This window comes from Gouania willdenowi, chromosome 18 (genome assembly GCF_900634775.1).
Source record: "Gouania willdenowi chromosome 18, fGouWil2.1, whole genome shotgun sequence".
Taxonomy (NCBI): domain Eukaryota; kingdom Metazoa; phylum Chordata; class Actinopteri; order Blenniiformes; family Gobiesocidae; genus Gouania; species Gouania willdenowi.
Genome location: NC_041061.1, coordinates 553119 through 579351, shown reverse-complemented (window position 1 = coordinate 579351; position 26233 = coordinate 553119). Strand labels below are relative to the sequence as shown.

At 38.6% G+C, this 26233-nt stretch overlaps 1 protein-coding gene across 1 annotated transcript in view; it reads right to left on the bottom strand.

Annotated features, from left to right (window-relative positions):
* Window positions 1-18250: 18250 nt before the first annotated feature.
* dysf (dysferlin, limb girdle muscular dystrophy 2B (autosomal recessive)) overlaps window positions 18251-26233 on the bottom strand; it is a 77215-nt gene continuing 69232 nt past the window's right edge. Inside the window, exons 51-54 of the mRNA XM_028473955.1 lie at window positions 26030-26171; window positions 21187-21286; window positions 18395-18566; window positions 18251-18264 (exon numbers count right to left, since the gene is read on the bottom strand). Coding sequence (XP_028329756.1) covers window positions 18502-18566; window positions 21187-21286; window positions 26030-26171 — 307 coding nt within the window. The 3' untranslated portion in view covers window positions 18251-18264; window positions 18395-18501. The remainder of the gene's footprint in view (window positions 18265-18394; window positions 18567-21186; window positions 21287-26029; window positions 26172-26233) is intronic.

The following is a 26233-nucleotide window of genomic DNA, read 5'->3' as shown; positions in this document are numbered from 1 at the left end:
AGGACACAAAAAAATATACAAAAATTACAGAAATATACACAAAACAGCAAACAAACCACTAAACAACTCCAAAAACCAGAGGCAAAAAGCAAAAACTAGAGAAAAAAACAAAAAACATCTTAAAAATATGCAAAATTATACAAAGACAAACAAAAATACACAAAAGGACCACAATTATACACTTAAATAACAAAAAAATTATAAAACATCAACAAATAAATACAAAAATAATATATATATATATATATATATATATATATAAATATATACACACAAAATGGCTCTAGTTCCCCTTTATCTTATTTCTTAATCCAAGTTCATGTTCTAATTGATCATCTTTTTGTGTAATTTTGTTGTTTGTCTGTTCTTTTTATTATTCAGCATATTTTCCACTTATTTTGGTGTGTTTTTGTGAGTTGTTGGTATATTTTGATTATTATCGCTCAGTGTGTATGTTTTTGGTGTCGTTTTGTACGTTTTGCTGTTATTTTTGTGTATTTTGTAGTGATCTTGTGTATTCTTCTTTTATTTTATAACAAACATTATAAAACCCAATATTTCTAATGCTTTTATTTGTTAATTTTCCTCTCTCTCTCTCTCTCTCTCTCTCTCTCTCTCTCTCTAGTACCCTCTGTAGTGCCATTGCGCACCCCTAGGGGTACACGTACCCCCATTTGAGAAACCATGATTTATAGGACGGGAATCTTTGAGTACAAATTGAACGTCATTAATCCATTGGCGGCGGTGACATACCAAAGATATTTGGTTAGCTTAGCACATAGCATCGCTGGCTGGGCGGGGTCAAAGGTTAAAGGGCGTGGCTAGGATTATTGGTTTAAATTGTCGCCTCAAGCTGATTTTTGTAAAATTGTTGATGAATGTCATGTATCTATCTGTAGTTGTTCTGTGGAAGAGAAACCACACCTTTGTTTCCACTGGGAATATTTTCACTGACAAACACACGAGAGGCAAAACGGACGAGCTGAAGGAGATCAAAGAGAGATGGATGTTCATCAGAGAGGGGAAAATAGTTCATAGTGCACACACACACACCGTCACACACGTACACACACGTACACACACCACAAAGCCAGACAGTTATGACATCATCGTGGTTTGTGATGTAACCGCAACTAAAGCTCACGGCTGCTAACCTTTCATATATCAACGGTGTGTGTGTGTGTGTGTGTGTGTGTGTGTGTGTGTGCGTGCGTGCGTGTGTGTAGGAGAGTTTGAAAATTATAGAAATGGACTGACCTCAGCGTTAACGTAAATCTTTGCCGAGATGAAGAATAAGTCGGATTAACTGTGTCTAACGATGGACTAAAGGGATCCTTTAACCCCAAAGTTTGGCCTAAAATCTTCTAAATGTTCTTATAAGTAGATCTATGTCTAACAAAACACATTATTGAGCACCATATTTGTTTAATTTCCTTTTAAAAATAGGACTACTTTACAGTTTTAGAGCCTGTGTTCCTCCATCTTGAAATCATGTGATTGATGATGTCACACGGCCCCACTGCCTGTAAACATTCATTGTTTTCTACTGGAGTGAAACATTCAGCCTGATTTTTATCATTTAACAGCTTTTTACATCATTTAGCAGATTTTTCATTCAAAATGTCAACTTGTCCTGCTTTTGGTAAATAATCAAGAAAAGTTAAATACGTCAATATAAACCTCTTTGGTTTACAGAAAGAGGATAAAAACAAAACATATTCTGTAAACACAGGGGGCGACAATTCCAACTCTGAGGTTTGGTAGTAGACAATACAGCAGAGAAGAAGAGCTCTCCTAAATACCTTTACCCTTAAACAGTGTGCTGACACGCTCTGGTGGCTGAAGTTAGAGTCTCAAAAGTAAACGCACACAATGAAAATACACAAAATGACAACCAAAAATAGGCAACAAAAACAGAAAAACATATACTGGTACAATACACACATACACAAGTCAACGATACATCAAATAAAAACATACACATAGAAAATGACCACAAACCATAAATAAAATGCACAAAAACACAACAAAATCAAGCATTTTTAAGTACTAATAATGAGTAAATATTAGGTAACTCACTGTTAAGCAAAAATAATCAACTGGTTTTCCCACAAAACAACAGAAATATTCACAAAACAGCAAACAAACCACTAAACAACTCCAAAAACCAGACAAATGTAGAGGGAAAAAAAACACAAAAGGACAACAAAAATACAAAAAACAGCTTAAAAATATGTAAAATCACCACAATTATACAAAGAAATAACTGGAAAATGTACAAAACATCAACAAAGATACACAAACACAAATAAAACATTAAAAATAGACACAAAATGCCACCAAAACACAACAGGAGAGAAAAAAATATACAAAACAGTGACACAAACTCTTTGTTTCCTGTGTTAATGCTCTGATGGGTCGTTATTATAATGCTAATGTTAATGTTAATCAGGTGACCCTCAGATCAGAGTCAATCATGTGTTTGTAGCCCCGCCCCAGTGATAGAAGGTGCACATTATAGATGATATTGTGATATCACTTAAAGCTACAGTTAACAACAGTTTTCCTTTAATATGAGTAAAAACAGGTTTAAAAACACTGTTTTTAAAGTTTCTTCAGGTTTAAACAACTTTTCATCCCACGTTTTTAAAGTTTTAAACTTTTTTCCCAGCGGCGTTGAATCCAAAGACACAAACTGTCTTTGTAGTCGTCCTGAGAAGGTTTTGTTTTACAGCGAAGCAGTGAAAAGTTTTACAGAAAGCTGCATCACCTGCATTTCAAAGGTACGACCAGAAAACGTTTGCAGCTTTTACAGCCGCGGCTCGCTCATAAATACCAAACAATCCAAATAAATACCAAAAAGTACATCTATAAACACAGTTCAAAAGGAAACGCTGCGGCCAAGCAGCAATACAAGAGTTTTTGTGTGTTTTTTTTTACACAGAAATGTTGGATAAACAACAGATTCTTAGTGGTTTGTGTTGCCCTGATGTTGAACCGCCCGTCTGTGTGCGATTAGTGGGAACAATGTGTTCATTAACGGCAAAAAACCACACACACCACACACACACACACACACACACCACACACACAACACACACACACACACACACACACACACACACAGTGTTTTTCATTGTTAACGACAGGCTGAGGATTGTGAGAAAGTCAGATTTCAGAGACAATAGTGAGGTTTCTCCCTCGTGTATGAGTGGCAATATATAATTATAATAATCATTGCAAAAAAATTGCAAAAATTCAAATGAAGTCCAGTTTTTGTGGACTTGAGGAATTCTAAATATGATGCTTATTTGTAGGGCTGTCACTTTAACGTGTTAATTGCGAATAATTAATTCACAGGGAAAAATAATGCGGTAAAAATGTACGCCATCACTCCCTTTTTTTAGCGCTCCAAACAGCGCAGAACCTTTCACATTTCATTGGGTTAGCTTAGCACATAGCAACCAGCCCCACATGTTTGGTCTAGCTTATCACGTTGCGACCAGTCAAACATCTTTGGATTAACGTAGCACATAGCGACAAGTCCCACATGTTTGGGTTAGCTTAGCACATGAGTGTGAAAAGGTAAATTTACGAGGTACACCATTCTATTATTTAAATTCATTTTACAAATTAGAAGAAGTGCACAAGATGGAGACTAAACAGGCCGTTAGGTGAAACAGTTTGAAAAGCCAGGAAAAACCAGCATTTTCAGCTTGTGTGTAGCATTAGCTTTAGCAGCATTAGCTTTAGCAGCTAACTCAGTCTTTCTGCCTTGGATACTGATACCATGGTTACGCAAAAATCTTTCAAGGAATCAACATTTCAAAGGCAAAAATCAAAATTTCAAAATAAAGGGGAAATAAGTTTTTTACGACCAACCACGGAAATCTTAGGGAATGCTACTCAAATAACCTTGACTAGCATCACCATATTGGATTTAACAATATGGTGATGCTAGTCAAGGTTACTGTCAAATAGGCATCGTTTTTAGAATTCCTGGTGTCCAGAACCTTAGAAATGGGTTTTTAATTTTAATTTCAAAGCCACTTAGTGCGAATAATGACACGGGTCACGGACGTGGGCGCTCGCTACGCGTCATAACACGGTTTCACGCTCTGTTGCGTACCAAAACGGACCAGCAGGGGGCGACGCTGATATTCACGGTTATGATCACATTCATAGCGTTCTGTTAAGATATTTTAACATTTCAAAAACTTTACCGCGAATGCTAAGAATGATGCAAATTGTTAAAAAACCTTCTTCTTCTGCATACAAAAACGCATGCACGCACGCACGCGCACACACACACTGAAAGGATTAAAGCAGGAAATGCGCTGAGCGAGGACATCAGGCACATTCCAGGAAAAACTATAGAGACACTCCGAAAAGACACAAACACACACACAAACACGCGCACACACACACACAACGCAGCCACTCACAGGAATAATGAAGAGGGCTTTTCAGAGCCTTTTTATTAGTGTGAACACACACACACACACACACACACACAGAGGCATTAATATCCTTGCTGATATAATGACTCCCGAGGGCGCAGACCTTTATAAGTGGGATTGAAAACAAAGGCAATGCTGAGACAGCCACGTGTGTGTGTGTGTGTGTGTGTGTGTGTGTGTGTGTGTGTGTGTGTGTGTTTTGTGTGTGTGTGTGTGGTGTGTGTGTGAGTGTGCACTTTAGAATATATTGTTATACAAGAGAAACGAGGTCTTGGCAGGCAGTTGCTTTTACACCAAGATATATATTTTTATCTGCCGTGTGTGTGTGTGTGTGTGTGTGGGTGTGTGTGTGTGTGGGTGTGTGTAGGTCTAGACTTGTGTGTGTTTGTGTAGCCCTCCATCCAAGGACTGGATAATTTACCAGCTACTGAAAACATTTAATCTTTTCTCCCTTATACTAACAGACGTGTGCGTGCGTGTTTGTGTGCGTGTGCGTGTGTGTGTGGTGTGGTGTGTGTGTGTGCGTGTGTGTGTGTTGTGTGTGGTGTGTGTGTGCGGGTGTGTGTGTGTGCGTGCGTGTGTGTGTGTGTGTGTGTGCGTGTGTGTGTGTGCGTGTTGAACAGAAACCGGAGAAACTTTTATTACCTTTAACTTGGCTTTTTCTGACCAGATACCAGTCCACATGTTGGGTTAGCTTAGCACGTAGCGACCTGTTCCACATGTTTGGGTTAGCTTAGCACGTAGCGACCTGTTCCACATGTTTGGGTTAGCTTAGCATGTAGCTCCCACTTAAAACACTGTGGCCCAAGGCAGTGCTACCTTTACCTCAGCTCTCCTTGTCTGCAACAGAAAGGTCATTAAAAAGATAATCATGTAAAAAACATTAAAACATCAAGTGATTTTTGATTGAATCAATGTCTTAGCAGCAGACTTAATGTCTATAGAAAATAATATATAATATATATAAAATAATCATAATAACAGTTCAAATGAACATTAGATTAGACATTTGTTTCATTTACTATGTATTTATGATGATATAACCTACAAGTGTAATTCAGCTACTAACAGTGTTTATAACACTGTTAGTAGCTGAATACAAGAGTTAATTTATTTAAGTTCATGTCTAGCACAGACACACACACATATAAGTGGGTGATATGGGGAAAAAAAAAAATCACATCACAATTTTTTCTTTGTAAAATCACGATCACAATATGATTTTTTTCATTATTTATTTATTTATCTACCAATAAAACAAACCAATTGACCTACCTAAAATAATAGTCCTAAATGGAAAAAAATAATAAAAGATCATTTAAGTCAAGTGTATGTAAGTAATTTATCAAACTGGTTCTAAGTATAATTAACATCAACATAAGGTCTGACATGTTCTTTAGTCACAGACTGACTTTTTACTTTGTTTAACTAAAGTAGTGTAGCATTAGCATTAGCATCACTTGCTACATAACAAGGCAGTATATCAGTCTAGTGATTTCTATTAGTTATTGAGGTAACACACTCATATTAATAAAATCATACTTTAAACAGTGTTTGAACGCCTCATTTCACACAGTTTAGACAATCACATCCTTTATCAGATAAAACGTTACTGCTTTGGTTACATTAGGCCTGGGTGATATGGACTAATATTCATATCTCTATATTTTTCCTTAAAATTACAATAGGTGGTGATATAAACCATTTATTTATTATCAATAATGGGTCAAAGTCAGTGGAGCCACAAAGACCCTTTTATTAATCACTAGCAGCACAATAACTACATTTTGACTTTTTCCTTCATTAAGGCTGAAATGTGATTAAATGATGTAGTGTTGATTTTTTTAGGGCAGCTCTGAGGTTGTTGAAAGTAGTTTTTAAAGTAAATCACATTCAGGACACTGTCTCTTTAAAGGTGCAGTCGGCAACTCTCACCCCTCCCTCCCCGCTGCTCTTGCCCTGCCTCCAAACTTTCTAAAGTCCCTCCCTCAGAGGAGCTAACAAGCTAACGTTAGTCCGACAGCAACATCACAGTAATATAACATGCTCTGTTAAAAGCATATTACTGCAGCGCTTCTCTCTATGTGCACACACCTCAGTAGCAGCAACAACACAGTGTCACTTACAGCAGCCTCGCACGCCATGAACAACACATGCACTTCAGAGTTCTAGTGTAACAATTACAAATCAAACATAATGTAAATCAAGCAGCAGTAATTACCTTTCAAGCAGAAAAGTCACCAATTCCATCTTCTACTCCTTCAGACAATACACTGTAAAAAGATGGCGCTCTAGCTCTGGGAAAGGGCGGGGCCTGTGAGGAACAGACAGTCCATCAAAAACAATCCTTGCTCCAATTGGTTCTTTTTGCTCAGTCGCGGTGCATTCTGGCAATCTGCACAATGAGCCTGTTTTTTTCACAAAACTACTTGTTTGATGTAAAGCTGTCCTTACATAGTGACAGCTTTAGCAAGTATGACAAAAAGTTACGTTTATAAGAGTCACAGACTGCACCTTTAAGAACGCCTCAGCAGCAGCTCTGCTACACAGAGAGTTAGAGAGGAAAACACATGCAGTGTTAGTTTTTTACAATGAGTAAACTAACACTATAACACACACACACACACACACACACACTGAGCAAATAAAATCCATGAACAAATTTGAGTAGTTACATACCTTCTCAGACGGTGTCTGTCCTCTAGATCTTTCTTTCTGAAAGCATGTCGACGACTCGGTGCGTGAGGTGTTGTTAGACGCGGCTCATCAAGACCCGCCTTACGTTGCTTCAGATTGGTTTATTATTGCGTGATGCCTGCCGTGGTTGGTTAGATTTAGGCACCAGGAGACATGGATTGGTTATCTCGGTCAGTCAATCAGAGTTACTCGAGCTACGGCAAGCCGCAAGGACCAAAGTTCATGATCACGAAAAAATAAATTGAGTACTGAATGGGGAAATATAAGCGTGAGAAATGTCAAGTGTAGCGTGTGGTGTGAGAATGGGTCAAATTGCGTGACTGTCACTCTCAAAGCGTGAGGCTTGGCAGCTCTGACACATGATTGGGTTAGCTTAGCACATAGCGACATGTCCGACATGTTTGGGTAGCGTAGCATAGCGACATGTACGACATGTTTGGGTTAGCTTAGCACGTAGCAGTACTAGTTGGGCTGGGTCAGAGGGTAAAGGGGGCGTGGTCTGAATGCTAATCAGTGCCTACATGAGGCGAACAATCGTCTGTGGGAACATCTCAGAGTGTTTCTGAGGCTCTGTGAACATCTCACGTCCCTCTGAACGTTCTGTGGGTGAAAGTGCTGCTCCAGGCAATGTAAGAGGACGACGAAGAGGAGGAGGAAGAGGAGGACGAAGAGGAGGAGGCCTTTTCATTATGTTTTAAGAGTCGCCCCTGTTCTGTTTTTACAGGCCAGCGTTGCCACAATGTAGCCTTTCTGTGGTGCCAGTGAATGGGAGCCATATGGAAACGCCTGTAGTACTGTACCTGAGTTACACAGAGCCAGCATTGTCCCCCCGCCATGGAGGGAGAGAGGGGAAGAGGATGGAGATGATCCACAACACTTGTGTGGGTGATTATTCATTCATTTACTGTAATACGTTAGTACAAAGAAATGTAACATCTGCAGAACACACACACATTAACACACACACACACACACACACACTAATAAAAACGGCGAGAAACGTTCTGCACTCCTTCGGTGCTAATTGACGGAGCTCAGCGATTGGCCGCTGGACGTCTGCCAGCAACCAGTGAGAGGCCTCGGCCTGCTCCATCTAAAACATGGCTCCTAAAACAGCAGGACGCCAGTGTGTGTGCGTGTGTGTGTGTGTGTGTGTGGTCACCTGAGTGAAAAAGTTACGGCGCTCATTGATACGCTCTCGTAATTGCGCCGTGGGGCCACATTTACCATGAAACCTCAAATATTAAAATATATGAAACATCCTGTCCCGTGTGTGTGTGTGTGTGTGTGTGTGTGTTCACCACATGTGTGAGACTAACAACACACATACATTAGGTGGTTTATGTGCAGACTTACCCACATTGTGGAGGTGTTGCTCGTCCTTTCCACGCTCGTTTTTTCACATCAACATAATGAGATAGGTGGACCTGATGATGTAGCCCCGCCCCTTTACCCTTTTGCCCCCACTCAGCCAGTGCCGCTAGGTGCTAAGCTAGCTGAGACATGTGAGCCTAGAAACTGGTTATCTTTCAAATTAAAAGCACCAATTTTTTAAATACTTTGAGGCACATGATCGATACATGAGATGGAAAAACTACAGATATAAAGATGGAAATATGTTGTATGTAAATACTGCTTTAATTCACACAGAACAGACTTGAAACCAAAACTATAAACCACAGTATCCACCAACACCTGCACGTTCATAAAAACAAAAGTGCCAAAAAAATGGTTCAAAAATGACAAAAAAAAAGACAGAGGAAAGAGGTGAAATGGAAAAAAGGGCAAAAATGTGGAACAAAAAGAGGGAAAATGTTGGGAAAAAAGGAAACAAGTGTTATTTGTTGGGCAAAAGATAGCTTATTTGAATTAAAAGTGGCAAAAAATGGATAAAGAAAAGACAAAAATTGGATAAAAGTGGCAAAAGAATTAGACAAAAAAAGAGGAGGGTGGTATGTAATGGTAAATGTAGCACAAATTAAGAAAATGTGACAAACAATAGTGAAAAAGGGTAAAAATGTAGAGAAACGTGTGTAAGTATTATTAATTGGGCAAAAGGTCGCTTATTTGGATGAAAAGTGGCAAAAATGGTTAACAAAAAGAACAAACACTGAATAAAGCGCTAAAAAAACTTGACAACAAAAATGAGGAAAGGATATTTATTGGCAAAATAAAGCTAAAATCTTGAAAATTTTTTTTAAAAAGTCAAAATTTTGGGGAAAAGTGATAAAAATGGGACAAAAGGAAGATGCAAAATGGCCAAGAAAAAGATAAAAAGGGGTTAAAACGTTTCAACTTTAAAGGTTTCAGGGGGGATACAGTGGGAATAACGGCCCTCGCCTTTGCCGTGCCGCCTTCGATGAGCTGCCTCAAGTACGTCAAACATATATAATAACACAGTAGAGTGCAGTAAAATAAGACATTTGTCGCGTATCTTCCGTCTGTAGGGGGCGCTGACGCCAAGGTCTGTTTTTCCACATTGAGCTGGTTTGGGGGCAAGAGTTTAACAACTGATTTATATTTGACACAAATCAAAGTTATATGTGCAAATGGGAGCATTTTCCAAAAATTTTAATTTTTGGCCAGATTCACGGTTCCGTCCTGCAAACATCGTAAAAGTGATCAAAATCTATGGCCAACTTTCAGTGTCCCACTTCTCTATATGATCTCCAGTGATTTTGAACCCCGTCAGTAAAACATCCTAGGAGAAATGCGTTAAATACAACGTGTGCAAAAATAGCATTTTGCAATTTTCAATTCAAGATTCTGGATTTCTGTGTATTTTTTGGCGTGGTCTTAATATAATTTTTTTGCTTGTCTCGTCATGAGCTACTTCTGTGTCACTTTTAATGATTCTACGATTAACTATTTTTTTTTGGCAATTCCTATCACGTAATGCATTTTGGCATACTAGGGGGCGCTGCCCAGTCAAGTTTTGCATTTTTAAAATTGGAAATATTAATAGTAATAATAATAAAACAGTAAATGGAGCCGCAAGCGGCAATAAACGGCCCTCGCCTTCACCGCGCCGCCTTTGTTGCGCGCCTTTACCAAATTGCGCCACCTTTGCTGTGCCACCGAATTTTGTTTGAATTTTTGAAACTCTACATAATGGTTCAGTGGGTGAAAAAAGTAGGTGAGTTGGTTCCAACACTGGAAAGAAAGAAAGAAAAAAAAGACAAAGAAAGAAAGAAAAGAAAAGAAAAGAAAGAAAATAAGAAAAGATAAAGAAGAAAGAAAGAAAGAAAAAAAGAAAAGAAAGAAAAGAAAGAAAGAGAAAGAAAGAAAGAAAAAAGAAAGAAAGAAAGAAAAAAGAAAGAAAAGAAAGAAAGAAAGAAAAAAGAAAGAAAGAAAGAAGAAGAAAGAAGAAAAATATTCCAACCTAATAACAATGTTTCCATCTTTTTCAGTACCATGAACTATACATTTTTGGAAAGTGTGGGGGCGTTTCTACGACATGACAAAGGTCCCTGGTCACTGACGGGCACGTGGCGTTCGCATAGGCTCCGCCCCTTCCCTTTTAGTGTAGCCACTATGAGAGCAAGAGGCCCTTCTCCGTGGCGCTTGGGCCTAATGAAGACATAAAGAGCCACATGGTGAGAATCTTTGACAACGGCATCCAAAAAAAAAAAAAAAAAATTAAACAACCCAAAGAAGAAATTCAGAAAACAATGTATTTCTTTATCTTATTTAAAGCTATATGAAAAAAAAAGTTTAAAAAAGAATTCAGAAGTTGACTTGAACTATTTTTTACAGTGTGGTTTAAAAAGTCTTTTTTCTTTGGCTAAAATCCAGTGAAAACACGTGTTGAGAACTCGTATCTATATAAAACGTCTATTTGCGTTATTTTCCCACAGATGTTGTCGGCCCACCCAACAACTCCATCCCCGGAGATGAACTAAAGGACGGAGATCCGACCTCCCGCGTCAGCAATTTGTGGATTAGCTTCTTGTTAAAATATATAGTTTTTTCCACTGAGCTGTTCAAACTTGAATTCCTCGCTGCTAGTTAACAGCGGCACTAATGAGGGCAGCGCGCCGTGTAAAGAGAGTTTACGGCCGTGCGCGTTATCGTGCACGGACAATGAGGAACAACAACAGCGATCGGTCGCCATCCAACCCTGGGAAAGAGAATTATCAGTATCAGCACCATGTGACATGTTTTAGGTGACATGTTTGGTTGATAACTTTGGCAATTCTGACATGCTTTTAATTTTGAAAAATATATTGAATTAGAGGGTACGAATCAAGGTCATCAAACTATCAAAAGACAAAGAATTGATAAAGTGTTTAACATTCCTAAAGCTGTATCTGAGTTTTATTTTGAAGGAGAAGAGCAGATGGCTGTGATTGGTTAGAATCTGTTGTTACAACCAGTGAACCAATCGGCCTTTTCTCACCTATTCTTAACCATAATGCTAACTATAACACTAACTATGATTCCAACTATAATGCTAAAACCATTGTTAACTATGCTATCCATCAAGCTAGCCTAAATGCTAACATTAACGCTAGCTATCACGATAACTCAAAAGCTAAATATTAAGCTTACCTAAATGCTAACTATTTTGTTAACCCCATTGCTAACTATGACACTAACCCCAATGCTAACAATAACATCATCCATAACTATACCAATGTGCTAACAAAAGCACTTGTCGTAATCATAAGGCTAATCCAACTACTTAACCAATAACAGTAATCATTGTGGCTAACTCTGACAATAGCAAATAACGCTAATCAAGAACAGTAATCATAACAATAGTGCTAACCAATAACACTAATCAACAACGCTAACCCTAACAAATTACAATAAGGATAAACAATAATTCTAACCCTAACAATAACACTAATCAATAACGCTAACCCAGTAACGCGAATCAACAACGCTAACCCTAACAATAACACTAATCAATAACGCTAACCCAGTAACGCGAATCAACAACGCTAACCCTAACAAGAGCAAATAAGGCTAATCTATAACGCTAACCCTTACAATAACAGAAATAATAGTACCTTATAACAATAACTAAAAATGGAAACCATGACCAAAGTCATAGTAAATGTTTTAAAATGTGTTATTTTTTAGATGAAACAGGGATTTTGTTTGTGTTTCTAATCAGTGTTTGTGTTCTTTAGCCTCATTTGTTCACAGGTTTGGTTTCCTCACCTCGTCGATAACAAACGTGAACCTTCTGACCTTCGACATCTCACCAAATCCTCTGGACGGTCTTCAACCCGCGGCTCCGTCTAGGGGCGGGAACAACGTGTCCTCTGCACGGCCTCGGAGGTGTCGGCACGAGCTGTTAACGCACATCTGTACACATGTGTTTGCAAGCTGATATCACGTCTGCGTTACGAGTGTGTGTGTGTGTGTGTGTGTGTGTGTGTGGTGTGTGTAAGCTGATATCATCAGTCTGAACTTTGGCAGTGTGAAGGATACACTCACAGGTACAGATGGGAAGAAAACACACTTTTACTAGCTGAGAGTGTTTGATGTTTCTCGTGTGTGTGTGTGTGTGTGTGTGTGTGTGTGTGTGTGTGATAATGAAAATCCCTTTGCGAGCCTCCCCTCCAGTCATTTTCCATCACGTCTTGTTGGAACCAGCTGAACTTTAACCTCTCCATGTTCACATCACACGCGGTCGAACTGTGAACGCTGTCAGCCAATCAGAGGAGAGAGACACCGCTATCTGTGATGTGATTAGTGCGTTGCTACGGTAATAACAGTAAAAATTAATAAAAAAGTTAAAACACAAACTACAGTAAAAATAAATAGATAAATGGTCTTATCTTTATTATTATATGTATAATAATCAAGAAAATATTATTAAAATTAATAATAATATATTTTATTTGTATACAACTATTCAAAACAATATAATAATAATGATAATAATTATAATAATAATAATAATATTACAAACAATACTAATACTATTTACTAATATTACTAACACTTATAACAATCATAATGCAGAAACACATTATTGGAAACTAGATAATAATAATAATAATAATAATAATAATAATAATAGTAAATTTAACCGCAAACGGCGATAAACGGCCCTCGCCTTTGCCACGCTGTCTTCACTAAATTGCACCGCCTTTGCTGTGCCTTTTGTTTTAATTTTTGTGACTCTACATAATGGTTCCTTTGGTGAAAAGTAGGTGGGTTGGTCCTGACACCGGGAAAGAAAGAAAGAAAGAAAGAAAGAAAGAAAGAAAGAAAGAAAGAAAGAAAGAAAGAAAAACAATCCAACCCAATAACAATGTTTCTCTCTTTTTGAGAACCATGAACTATACATAGGGTTATACATAGGGTTCATAAATTAGCATTGCAAATCTCCGGCGGCGCCACAACCAAACCGTTAGAGATACGCAAATTCTTTTGATTGTTTTTAATCTTCGGTGGGACGTAAGTGTTCTGGCCGAGTTTGAAGCAAATCGGATGAAGCCCCTCAGACTAGTTCGCGCAAATGCGTTTTGCCATTTTTGACCATTGACTCAAGATGGCTGACTTCCGGTTTGATTGTGGGCGTGGTCATCAGGTAACTTTTTACTCATCTTGGGGTCAAGAATACATGTGGCTAATTTTGTATGAATCGGTTGTGCGGTTCCATCGTATTTTTAGCGTCTATAATGCGCGCAGTGCACGCATTTTTTTACCGATATTTTTCATTGCGCCAAAATATGTAATTGTTCAGCCGGCCTGAGGTACATGTAAATTTTGGTGAGACTTTGGGCACTCTAAGGGGCAAAACCGAAAATACCCAAGACAAGCAAGAACAATAGGTTCCTATGGCCAGTATGACCCTAATAATAATAACAGCTCACCTTTAGCATGTTGCTAAGCTAACCAAAACGACACGGCGTCCTTGGTGTTGGTGCTTTTTTCACAGTTCTGACGCATATAACATATGGGAAAAGTATTTTGCAGATAGATTTTTCTATAAAGAGATAAAAATCATGTTTAGGTTTTGATTTTAAAGTAAAAATCAGAAGAAAACTGTTTTTAAACATCCATATCTGGAATATATATTAATAATATGAAGTCAGTTTGACCTCAAGTTTATGACGGTTTTATTTTGAAAGAAAGCTTTTAATTTGTCAAATAAATCAAAACAGAACACAACAGTGATGGGGAAAGTGTTTTTATTGATCAGGACAGGAATAAAACGTGTTTGTGGTTCAAACTCAACACATTTTAGTTTGAACTATGCTGAGTCAGCAGAAAGCTGATGGCGTGCTGCATTCACTGACCACTTTAAGAGTAGGGAAGCACGAGCGCTACATCAACGTAATGTTTGGCTATTCAAACGCTGGCAGGAGAAGCTGGGCCTTAAATCACTTTTTAGATAAAAATAAATACAATTCTTTTTTTTTTTTTAAGTGTAATAAAATAAAGCAATATTGATTTCCATTTTCTATAAATATGATAAATGAAACCCTCTTGAGAAGCACGGGAACACTTGTTAACTTGTGATGACGTAAAACAACAACTCGCAATTTAAGAATTTACGAAGATGTTTTTACTTTGAATTTTTCTGACATGTCGTCGATGGTGAACAATCGTACGTTTCACTAAATAAGTCTCTGCTTCCTTGATCATGAAATAACCTTCAGTAGTTCATTAAAACTGCAGTATTTATTATTCTATTCTTTTTAGCCAAATTACATTCAACGTGGTGATGAAGTTAGCGAGCTAGCTATGGACAGGCTAACGCTAATACATGAATTTCATCAAGACTTTTCTATTCTATCACGCATGACATTATTGATTATTATTTATCACTATTTTATGCGTTCTCCTTATTTTAAATAAATTCCCATCAAATCATTTAAAACCGTGAAATGGATTTGGTTGAAATTGTGATTTTTTTTTTTTTGGTCTTTTTAAAAAATATATATGTTTAATGAACGTTGAGAAACTAACTGTAGATGGTCACTGATGGGATAAATATCTTTGGGTTGGTTTTTGAAAAGGGAGTGCACTTAAATTCAGCACGCACGCACACACGCACGCACACGCACGCACGCACACACACACGCACGCACACACACACACACTAAGGCTAATCTGTACAACAGTCGCAAAAAAAAAATCTTCTCTCGATGTTCTTCACTGTTCAGTTCTGCTCAGCCCAAACGGTCCCACCATCTTCATCGCTGCGTAGTTCTACACACACACACACACACACACACACACACACACACACACACACACACCACACACAGTTCTTAACCTATTATATTTTATCTTATCTTATCCTTCCTAGAATATTTTAACTGTATTTTATCTTGCCTGTCTTATCCTAGTTTATCTGATCTTTAATTAAATTATCCTAATTCATCTTCATTTATCTTGACATAATCTAACTTTCTAATTTAACTTAAATGTATCTGCACTTAAACTTATCTCAACTTATTCTAACTTATCCTAATTCATTTTAACGTATCTTAAATTAACATATCAAACTTACCTAATCTGAACTTGTGCTAATGCATCTTAACCTATCTTATTAAACTCATTTAGTCTTGTCTGTTCTTATTCTTATCCTATCCTAACTTATCTGATTTTATCTAATACTGAATTTATCTTATCCTAACTTATCTGATCCTAACTTATCTGACCTATCCTTAACTTATCTGATCCTAACTTATATCCCTTATCCTAACTTATCTCACCTTATCCTACTTATCTCACTTATCTAATTTATCTGACCTTAACCTAACTATCTCACCTTATCCTAAACTTATCTGATCCTAACTTATCTGACCTTATCCTAACTTATCTGATCCTAACTTATCTCACCTTATCCTAACTTATCTGATCCTAACTTATCTCACCTTATCCTAACTTATCTCACCTTATCCTAATTATCTGACCTTAACCTAACTTATCTCACCCTTATCCTAACTTATCTAACTGTTCACACTTCTACCCTCAGGCCGGAGGTACAGAAGGTGAAATGCAGGACCAGCAGACTCAAAAACTCCTTCTTCCCCTCGGCCATTAGACTCCTAAATAAGTGATTGGAGGTCTAATGAACTATTCATTCACCCCCCCCCCCCCCCCTTCTCCACTGTACTTTGCCACACCACCTGCATTCGCACTTTAGATGCGCCCATGCACAGCTAACACCATGTCTCTCTATTATGAAAACAGCTTTTTTGCACATACCATTGTATATATCACCTCTCCTCTGTATAGCTAATATATTTGTATTTTTAATTGTACAGGTGTTTTGTATTTAATGTTCAGGTTTTTTTGTTGAATAACAGTGTTGCATGCCACTGTATTTATTATAGTTCTTTTATCTCGATTTATTCCTTTATTATTTATTCCTTTATTACGTAGGCATTCACTGGCGGTCGGCAAAGCAAGAATTTCATTGTACAGGGAAACGTGTTTCTAACTGTACATATGACAATAAACACTTTGACTTTGACTTTATCTCACCTTATCCTAATTTATCTGACCTTATCCTAACTTATCTCACCTTATCCTAAACTTATCTGATCCTAAACTTATCTGACCTTATCCTAATTATCTCACCTTATCCTAAACTTATCTCACCTTATCCTAAACTTATCTGACCTTATCCTAACTTATCTCACCTTATCTAACTTATCCGATCTGACCAGAATAAACTCCCACCCTCAGAGAAAGGATCACTGGAACAGAATAAATCTCAGACTTTTTAAAGTCAGACTTTGTGAAACTCACGGGGAAAGCATAGAGGAAGACGCTGAGGAAGAGGAAGAGGAGGAAGAGCAGGATGAAGAGGAGGATGAGCCACTTGAAGCGTCTCCACACGATGAACTTCAGAGTTTTAAAAGGCGACGAAAACCAGAGGAACGAGGTGACGGGACGCCTGGAGGAGGGGGAGGGGCAATCAGAGGTCATCAGAGGTCAGGGGTCGTCCTGTGTGTGCGTGTATATGTGTGTGTGCGTGCGTGTGCATGCGTTATGGGGGGGTGGATCACTTCTAAATTCATACATATCAGTCTAACACACGTGTACGTGTCTAACTTTCACTAAACTTACCTAATGTCAGTAGTTAGGTGTAGCGTGAGTGAAGCTATAGTGATCAGGTGACCTTGTAGCACCATGTACGTGACATGTAAACACTTAGAAATAATTGTTTGGGGCGTGCAGGCGTGTACACGCGTGTAAGTCTGTAAGTGTGTGTGTGTGTGTGTGTGAGTATTGTATCTTGTCCAATCACAGCACAGATCTGACTCAGAGTGTAACACTACAGTCACTACCACTCTATAGACGGGTGTAGTGACACAGACTGTAACCAGACTAAATGGTGGTCCGTTACACACTCACACTCACACTCACACTCACAACTGCACACATGTACATGGTGATCGATAGTGAAGGTCACCTGATCGCTATAACTTCACTCACGCCACATCTGTGTCTACGTGTGACTGATATATTTATGTTTGTCAGGTGTACATCCAGTGTGTATACACTTTAATGTGTATGTACATTAAAGAAAACGTGTTAACACGTTAACACGTCTGCAAGCACACATGCAGACGTGACTTGTGCATTGTGCCCGTCTATCCATTCTAAGTCTATGGGAAATGTAGATCAGACGTACAGACGTGCAGGCGCAGGGTACGCCTTCGTTTACACGTTTGGTCGAATGGATCCACCCCCCCATACATGTGTGTGTGGGAGCATGTGTGCGTTGGTGCGTGTGCACGTGTGTGCCCGGGCTTGTGTGTGTGTGCGTACGTATGCACGTGTGTATCTGTGTGCATGAGTGTCCGTGTGCGTGTGTGTACGTATGCATGTGTGTCTGTGTGCGTGGATGTGTGTGTGTGTGTGTCCGTGTGTGTGTTTGTGTGTGTGTGTGTGGGTGTGTCCGTGTGTGTGTGGTGCTGTGTCCGTGGGTGTGTTTGTGTTGTGTGTACCCCACTGTACTTCTTCTAGGTGAGGGTTCATGTTTGCGTGTGTGAGTGTGTGTGTCTCACTGTGGGTTCTTCCAGGTGAGGGTTCATGTTTGGTTCGTCCCGTCCAAGGCCGGCTGGTCTCTTCCTCCTGTTCCTGCTCAGACACAATTTCTAGACTCAATCTCCACCTTTCCCTGTAGACACACACACACACACACACACACACACACACACACACACACAACACACACACACACACCACACCCCATGGTCACTCTGTAGCCTGTCTTCTAGCTCACCCCCCTACAGTCGTTGTGCTCTCACAGCCAGGATCTTGTGTCCGTCTCGCTCACAGAAACACGGCCACCATCCTTTCACCGTCTTCTGCTGGAACAGAGAAACGAGGCTCTCCATTGGCTGCTGCAGCAGCTCTAGGCCACACCCCTCTGCTGACTTGGCCGGCGCAGCATGTGATTCAGATCCATCACCACGTGTCCTGGAACATCATCACACATAATAATAATAATAATAATAATAATAACAATAATATAATAATAATATGACATGTCATCACCACTGCGTATATATATATATATATATATATATATATATAGAACATGAGAAATATGTTTCTGAAAAATAAATGTTTATCTGATGCAATGTTTTCATGTCATTTTGTTTATAATTTTGGTCTTTTTTGTGTTTTTCTGTAATTTTTTTTTTTGTTGGTCTTTAATGTATTTCTCTATCTTTTTTTAGTATAATTTTGTCTTTATGTATGTATTTTTCTGTCATTTTGTGTATTTTATGTAATTTTGTGTATTTCTTGGTCTTTGTGTGTGTAATGTTTTGTCATTTTGTGTATATTTCCATCAATTTGAGTATTTTTTTAGTTTTTGTGTAATTTTGTGAATTGTTAGTGCATATTTTTCTGTAATTTTTGTGTCTTTTTGTATAATTATTATTATTGTACATCAATTTTATATAGCACTTTTCTGGGTACTCAAAGTCGCTTTACGATAAAGTAAAAAATGATGTATTTTTCCATCATTTTGTGTATAATTTTATCATCTGTCTCTCTATCTGAACCATGTCACACATTCCATCCACGTTCCGGATTTTCTTGTTTATCAAACTGGGTGCAGATCCCGCAGCAGACCCAACCGTTGGGTTTCCCTTAATGAATACGTGTCTCCTGTGTGAGTTAAAGGGCCGGCGCTGCGGTGACGGCTCATAAATACGCTTTTGATCTTAATTGCTTGTAAGTATGGAGACGTCGTGGAGGACAGACGTCCACAGGAAGTGGAAAATGGCTGAAGACGTGGATTAAAAACGGTCTGCGGCGACCACACACACACACACACACACACACACACGGTCAGGAAGAAGAAGCTGGAGGCTGAGTTATTTCAAGGTCTGACAGCTGTGGGACGAATGGAGTGCTCCCTCCACTGTGAGCAATGTGCCGACTCAGCGGAAACACTCACGGAGCTCCACATCCTCGTTGGTCACGCAGAGGTTAACGTCCATCTAGGTGCCATTAAAAGCTAATCCTGACTGTGCTAAGTCAACATCAGTCTGTACAGCACAGATCTATCATCACAGTCAGTAGGAGGGAGGAGGTGTTCACAATCTATACCTGCATTTCTACAATTTAGTCACAGAATCTGAGATATTAGAGAAAAGTGAAGCAGTAAGACCACAAGTGGGATTAAACACAGCCTCATTGTTTTAGCTTAGCTTGTCCTGTCTCTCTTTCGTCTTGTCATCTTAGTTATTCTTGTCTTGTTGAAAGTTGTTGTTTGTCTCATTTTATCTTGTCTTGTCTCATCTTCTTTAATTACATCTTGTCATATCTTATACTGCCTCATCTTATTAATTCTTGTCTCTTGTCATCTGCCTTGCCTTGTCTTGTCGTATATTGTTGTATGACATCACATCTTTCATTGGATATTTTCTTGTCTTGTCTTATCGTGTCTCATCTTGTTAATTCTTGTCTATTTTTTGCCTGTTCTTGTCTTGTCCCATGTCGTAGCTTTTCCTACCTTGTCTCATCTTGTCTGATCTTGTCTTGTCTCATCTCTCTTGTCTTGTACGTTCTTGCCTCGCCTTGTCTCGTCATATTTGTTGTATGTTTTATCTTCTCTCATCTCATCATAGCTTATCTGATCTTGTCTTGTCTTCTCTCATCTTATCATAGTTTGTCTTGTCACATCTCTCACGTCTCATCTTGTTAATTCTTGATCTAGCCATGTCTTATCTTGTCTCATTTCGGGATAGCTTTTTTTTATCTTGTTTTGTCTTCTTATCTTATCTTAGCTTAGCTTGTCTTGTCTCTTCTTATCTTGTCTCATATTTATTCTTGTCTTATCTTGTTGTGTTTTGTATTATATCGACTTATCTCGTTAAGTCTCATGTTGTATTCTTATCTCGTCGTATATTGTCCAATGTTTGTCTCATCTTGTCTTGTCTTATTTTCTTTTATTGGTATGTTTTCATATTTTGTCTTATTGTGTCTCATCTTATCTCGTTTCATCTTGTATTGTCTTATTTTCTTTTTTGTATGTTTTCATATTTTGTCTTATTGTGTCTCATCTTATCTCGTTTCATCTTGTATTGTCTTGTTGTATTTTGTTGTATGTTGTTCTTATCTTATCTTCCCTAATCTTGTCATAGCTTATCTGGTCTCGTCTTGTCTTATCTTAGCTTGTCCTGTCATGTCTCTCTTCATCTCGTCTCTTCTATTCTTGCCTTGTCTTATTTTGTTGTAAGTAATCTTATCTTTTATTGTATCTTATCATAGCTTATCTAACCTTGTCTTGTCTTCTCATGTCCTGTCATGCATCTTCTTATCTTATCGCATCTTATTTATTTATTTTTGTCTCGTCTTGTCTTGTCGTATATTGTTGTGTCTTCTTATATTTTCTCATCTCGTCTCGTCTTCTTTCATTGTATCTTGTCTTATCGTGTCTCATCTTGTCATAGCTTGTCTTGTCTCCTCTTTTCTAGTTCTATTCCCACTTATCTCGCAAAGTCTGTCTATCTTCTTGTAAATATATTTTACTTAAAGACTCACGTATACGTACAGTTTCTCCAGTGATTGTAAAAAATCTCACCGAGGTAGTCGTCGAAGGAGAACTTGTCGTTGTCCCAGATCTGGACGGTGAGTTTTGGAGCCAGTTTGGTCTCAGCTTTGTCCAAACTCCAGAAATGTTCCTGTAGAGGAGAGAGAATAAACAGTTCAGCCTTTACATTATGACCTCCATCATCTATCTACGTAAAAAAAACTAATATGTAATGTTTTTTGTTCATTACTCAAAGAACAAAAAACACACTGATTTGGTTTGTTGTGGAACAAAAAGTTTCCAAATCGATCTCACAAATAATAGAGACACTTTGCTTACGTCACAGTGAGAGGTTTTTAAAGAGGCAGTTTATACATTTCTCTTGTGAGTCTGAGTTTATCCTGAACGAACGGTTTGGTTTGATTCTCAAAGATCGATGGGTTTGTTTTGCTCTGGTTGCTTTTGATCTTATACTCAATGAAAGGATCAAAATCCAGATCAAACACATTAATGGAAACATGGACAAATAAACCACAACTCTTGGGTTTAACGCGTTAGAAGCAGAACTAGAATATTTGTATTTCCTGTTGAAAATGCAAGTGAGGATGCAGGAAGCATTAGCCTAGCATTAGCATGTGCTAGCATTAGCATTAGCCTGGGTGGATTAAATCATCAAGGCTGTCTGTCAATTCATTACCATGGCAACAACAGTGATTACATGAAGCTGTGTGTGTGCTGAAATCAGGCAGTATCTTGTGTCAAACAAATCCAAATTGTGGGAAAACTCGGAGGTCTATTGAAAAATTAAACACATTGTGAGAATCCGCAGGCTTGGGACTACAAATGGGTTAAATTCCATGTTTCTAGGGCTAAAGGTGTGACCAGGAGGACGAGAGAAAAACGTAAATGTTTTAAAATTTTAAAAAGCAGTGTGACAAATCTCTAATGCAAATAAACTGTAGATTTGTGGGATTATGTTCACTTCAGGCTTGATATTTCAAAAACTGTTTATCCTCTGGCTAAAAATGTGGTATTGTGAGTGGCTAGACGGATATATACAGTACCTAGTACTTCTGAGAAAATTAGGACTCCGGGTTCAATATTTTGGAAGTTATGACAATTGTTTGCAAAGATCTTATCTGGTCTTTACGAGCGTTAAACTGTAAAAATGGGATTGGATCTGAAAAGTCAATGCAGTTGCACATAAAATTGAATAAGTCAAAAATGTTAAAATCCCAAAAGTGATAGCATGAATGCTGGGGACTTTCTCAACGTTGTGAAGGAGGAGAATTAGGATTAGAGGATTAGGGTCAGGGCTAGGGTCCAGGTTAGAATTGGGTTGGTCTTGATATTCTGATGACTACTTTAATGTAATCTCTTAAAGGGGCAGTATTATGTAAAAGTCACTTTATAATGGTTTTGCTACAGTGATATACATCCTTTAGCCTCATTCAGAAAGACGAAGTTGTAAAAACTTGCTCTTGTTATTCCACATTTTGTAAAAAGTCAGCTCCAAACAGGACAGTTGGATTTTTCTCACGTTGTTACGTCACATCGCGGAAACTCCTCCTCCTTACAATCTTGGCTCCTCCTGCCCTATATAAGAATGTAAGCTCCTCCCACTCAACCTACCTCACAGGTACAACAAACACTGTGGTTAGGTTATAATTTATTGTCATATATGTAAAGCTACAAACACAAAATATGTTCTCTGCATTAAACTCCTCCCTGAGGAGCAGTGGGCATCCACGGTGTAGCACCCATGATGTAGTTCCATTTTTAGTATCCAATATATCATTTTGTATCGTCTTTGACATGATCTGACGTGTTTGTGACCCAATGCGACACAGCAGTTGGACAAAAAAATGATTATCACCTTAAATGGACTATTCCTGGTTAGAATATGTGCAGATGACAAGAAATCGACATAGCAGCTCTGGTGAGTGTTTGAAACAGCTGAAACAGCTGACTGACTCCACTGCTGCTGATGTGATAAACACACAACGGGGAGCAGCATTTGTCTGACTCACAATGACAATAGCCTCTTAAATATCCATGTGTTTTACTGTAATGTGCAGTTTTTTGGCTGAAAACAACAACAATAGTGTGTTGATAGCAAAAGGCAATGGCTATGGGTCAACCTCCACAAGAGCAAGGTGTAGAGTCTGCGTCTACTCATGCACACGCATGGAGGCCCCAAACAGCCTGTTTTTAAAAGAGTCATTAAAGGGGACATATCATGCTAAATCCACTTTTTTAGCCCTTAAATGCATTTTGATGTATATTTAGATTGTTTAGAAGCACAGAAAAGTTCAAATTAATCTCTTCAGGTGCTCCGTTGATATCTTTATATTCTGTTTTGGTCATATTTTTCAATCTGTTTCGATTTTTCGATTCTCTATTATGTTTTTTGAACAATAACGTCAGCAGAACTGCCAAATTAGTTCATCGACTCCAGGACCAACACTTCGAGCAATCCGCCATTTTTATTTCTCGCTTTTATTTTGTAGTCCAAGCTCCAGGATGCTGAAGTTACGAGAGGATAAGTCAAAATGTTTGGTTGTTGGATGTAGTAACCCACACGCTTCATTACACCGTCTCCCAGCTTCAGAACCTTTTCAAAGTGTCTGGTTGAGTTTTATTTTTTATAGAAATGTACCACATCTGTGGATAAGGTCATTTTTGTGTGTGTGAAGCACTTCAATGATGACTGCTTCATCAACCTCCACCAGTATAAAGAAGGATTTATAGAAAGACTTTGTCTGATTGAGGGTTCAATTCCTTCTATCTTTGGAGACGATGAACAGAGCACTTCGGTAAGCTGTAAATAACGCTAAAAAGTGTGATGATAAGACGTCCCTGTCATTGTTTTGTTAGCATTAGCAGTTGCACCGTCTTCATATGTTAGCGCTGTGTGCTCGTTTTAGATCCTTGATGATATGGCCTACGTGATTTAATTTAAGTCTAAAGTTTTCATTAGTCATTTCATTTTGACGTTTTTGTCTCTGAAAAGACTGTGTTAAAATGCATTTTGTGCCGTTAGCTTGGCGCTAGCATTAGCTCGGCGCTTATGTTAGCTCACTTGTTAGGGTTCTGCAGGTTCGTCATCTTCATTTTCATCTCGCTCCACTGGGTCAGACTCTGGCTGGAACATGTAAGGCTGGATGGACAAGTCTAACGTTGTTGACATTTTGTAAATAACGTGTGAATAAAAAGTTTATGCGCCGCTACATAGCCGTATCTCTTCTATCAAACTACAAAAATGGCCGAGCAGGGTGGAGTTGAACCTGGAGAGGGGGCGGGCTATGATGTGTCTCATTTGCATTTAAAGAGACAGCACCAAAACGAGTTGCAGGGAGTGGAGCTATAATAATGAGGAATTCAGACCCAAGCAGTGCAGTTCCGCTTTATATAGACCATAACTGTATGATTTATATGTAAAAAGGAAGGATTTAAAACCATGATATGTCTCCTATAAAGTGACTTTTCAGAGGCTAAAACTCTGGAAAAACAGGTGAGATTGGGAAAATAAACCTATGTTGTTGGGATTCTTAGAACAAATGGAAATGAGTGAAAAATAGCATAACACTGGACCGTTAAAACTCTACGGTCATATCAGTTCTCGTGCGTTAACATCCAAACACCAGAAAACAATGAGAATTATGTCCGTTGGGATTTTCTCATGGATTCCTTCTCAAAATGTAAGATGATGCAGCAGAGACGCTTTGCAGCATCCCATCGACACTTCTCTCGCCCCGCCGTTATTTCCACACACACAGAGACAGGTGTGTGTGTGTGTGTGTGTGTGTGTGTGTGTGTGTGTGTGTGTGGAAGCTATTATCACCTCTGATGAACTCACAGTCGTCTGTCAGACGGAGCCTGAACCGTCTCACCTTCACGCTAATGGATTTCCTCTCCTTTGTTTCCACTCCCTCATCCCTGGCCTTATTCTGGCAGCTCAGACATCCATATTAACTCTTTTTCACACACATCAATACACACACACAATATGAAGTGTGGCTCAAACTCATGCTAAAGTACGGTTGACCAAAGGCAATCATTTTTAATGAATAATGTGTAAATGTTGAGTAACTCACTGTTAACCAGTAATGAGCAACTGGTGGCCCGAGGTCTCATTTTAACCCAGAATAACAGAAATATACACAAAACAGCAAACTACAATTATACAAAAAAATAACTCCAATACACACAAAAGATCAACAAATATACACAGGACAACATTAATTGAACGACCACAATTATACACGAAATAACTGAAAAATGTGCAAAACATCAACAAAGATACACAATAACAAATAAAACAACAACAAATATACACAAAATGACTGCAAGAACACACAACACGACAAAAAAACATACAAAAATGACAAAAAATTTACAAACCAGCAACACAAGATACACAAAACAGCTTGAAAATATGCAAAATGACCACAATTATACAGAGAAACAATAACTAAAAAATGTGCAAAACATCAAAGTCATACAAAAACTTAAAAAATATCAAAAATATACACAAAACGCCTCCAAAAACACACAACAGGACAGAAAAAACTAACAAAAATGACAAAAAAATTGACAAAACATCAACACAAAAACACACAAACTGTTGTTTTCTGTGTTAATGCTCTGATTGGTCGGTATCCTAATGCTGACAAGAATGCTGATTACATGTTTGTGGCCCCGCCCCTGTGATAAAAGTTTCCTATCTCACTTGTAAACACAACATCCAATGAGAAATGCACAGCTAATAATACCCCTTAAAGCCATACCATAGCCACACCCTTTTACCTGTTGACCCTGCTCAGCCCGTGCAGCTACATGCTAAGCTAACCCAGCCATGTGGGTCCTCGTGCTGTTGTGAATGATTGCGTACCTTCCTGTCGACCACACACAGTTGCTCAGCAGGTAAGTAGCTGAAGGGAAACAGGAACCTGTAGTTGAAGTTTCCCTCCCCGCCCAGAGAGCGGTAGTGGACGTCCGTCTTCTGCTTGTTGTGCTCGTGTCCGTCCAACCATCTGACGAGAGGAGACGAACGGACGGTGGTGACTAAAGCAGTTCATTACGCTTGGGGCGTGTG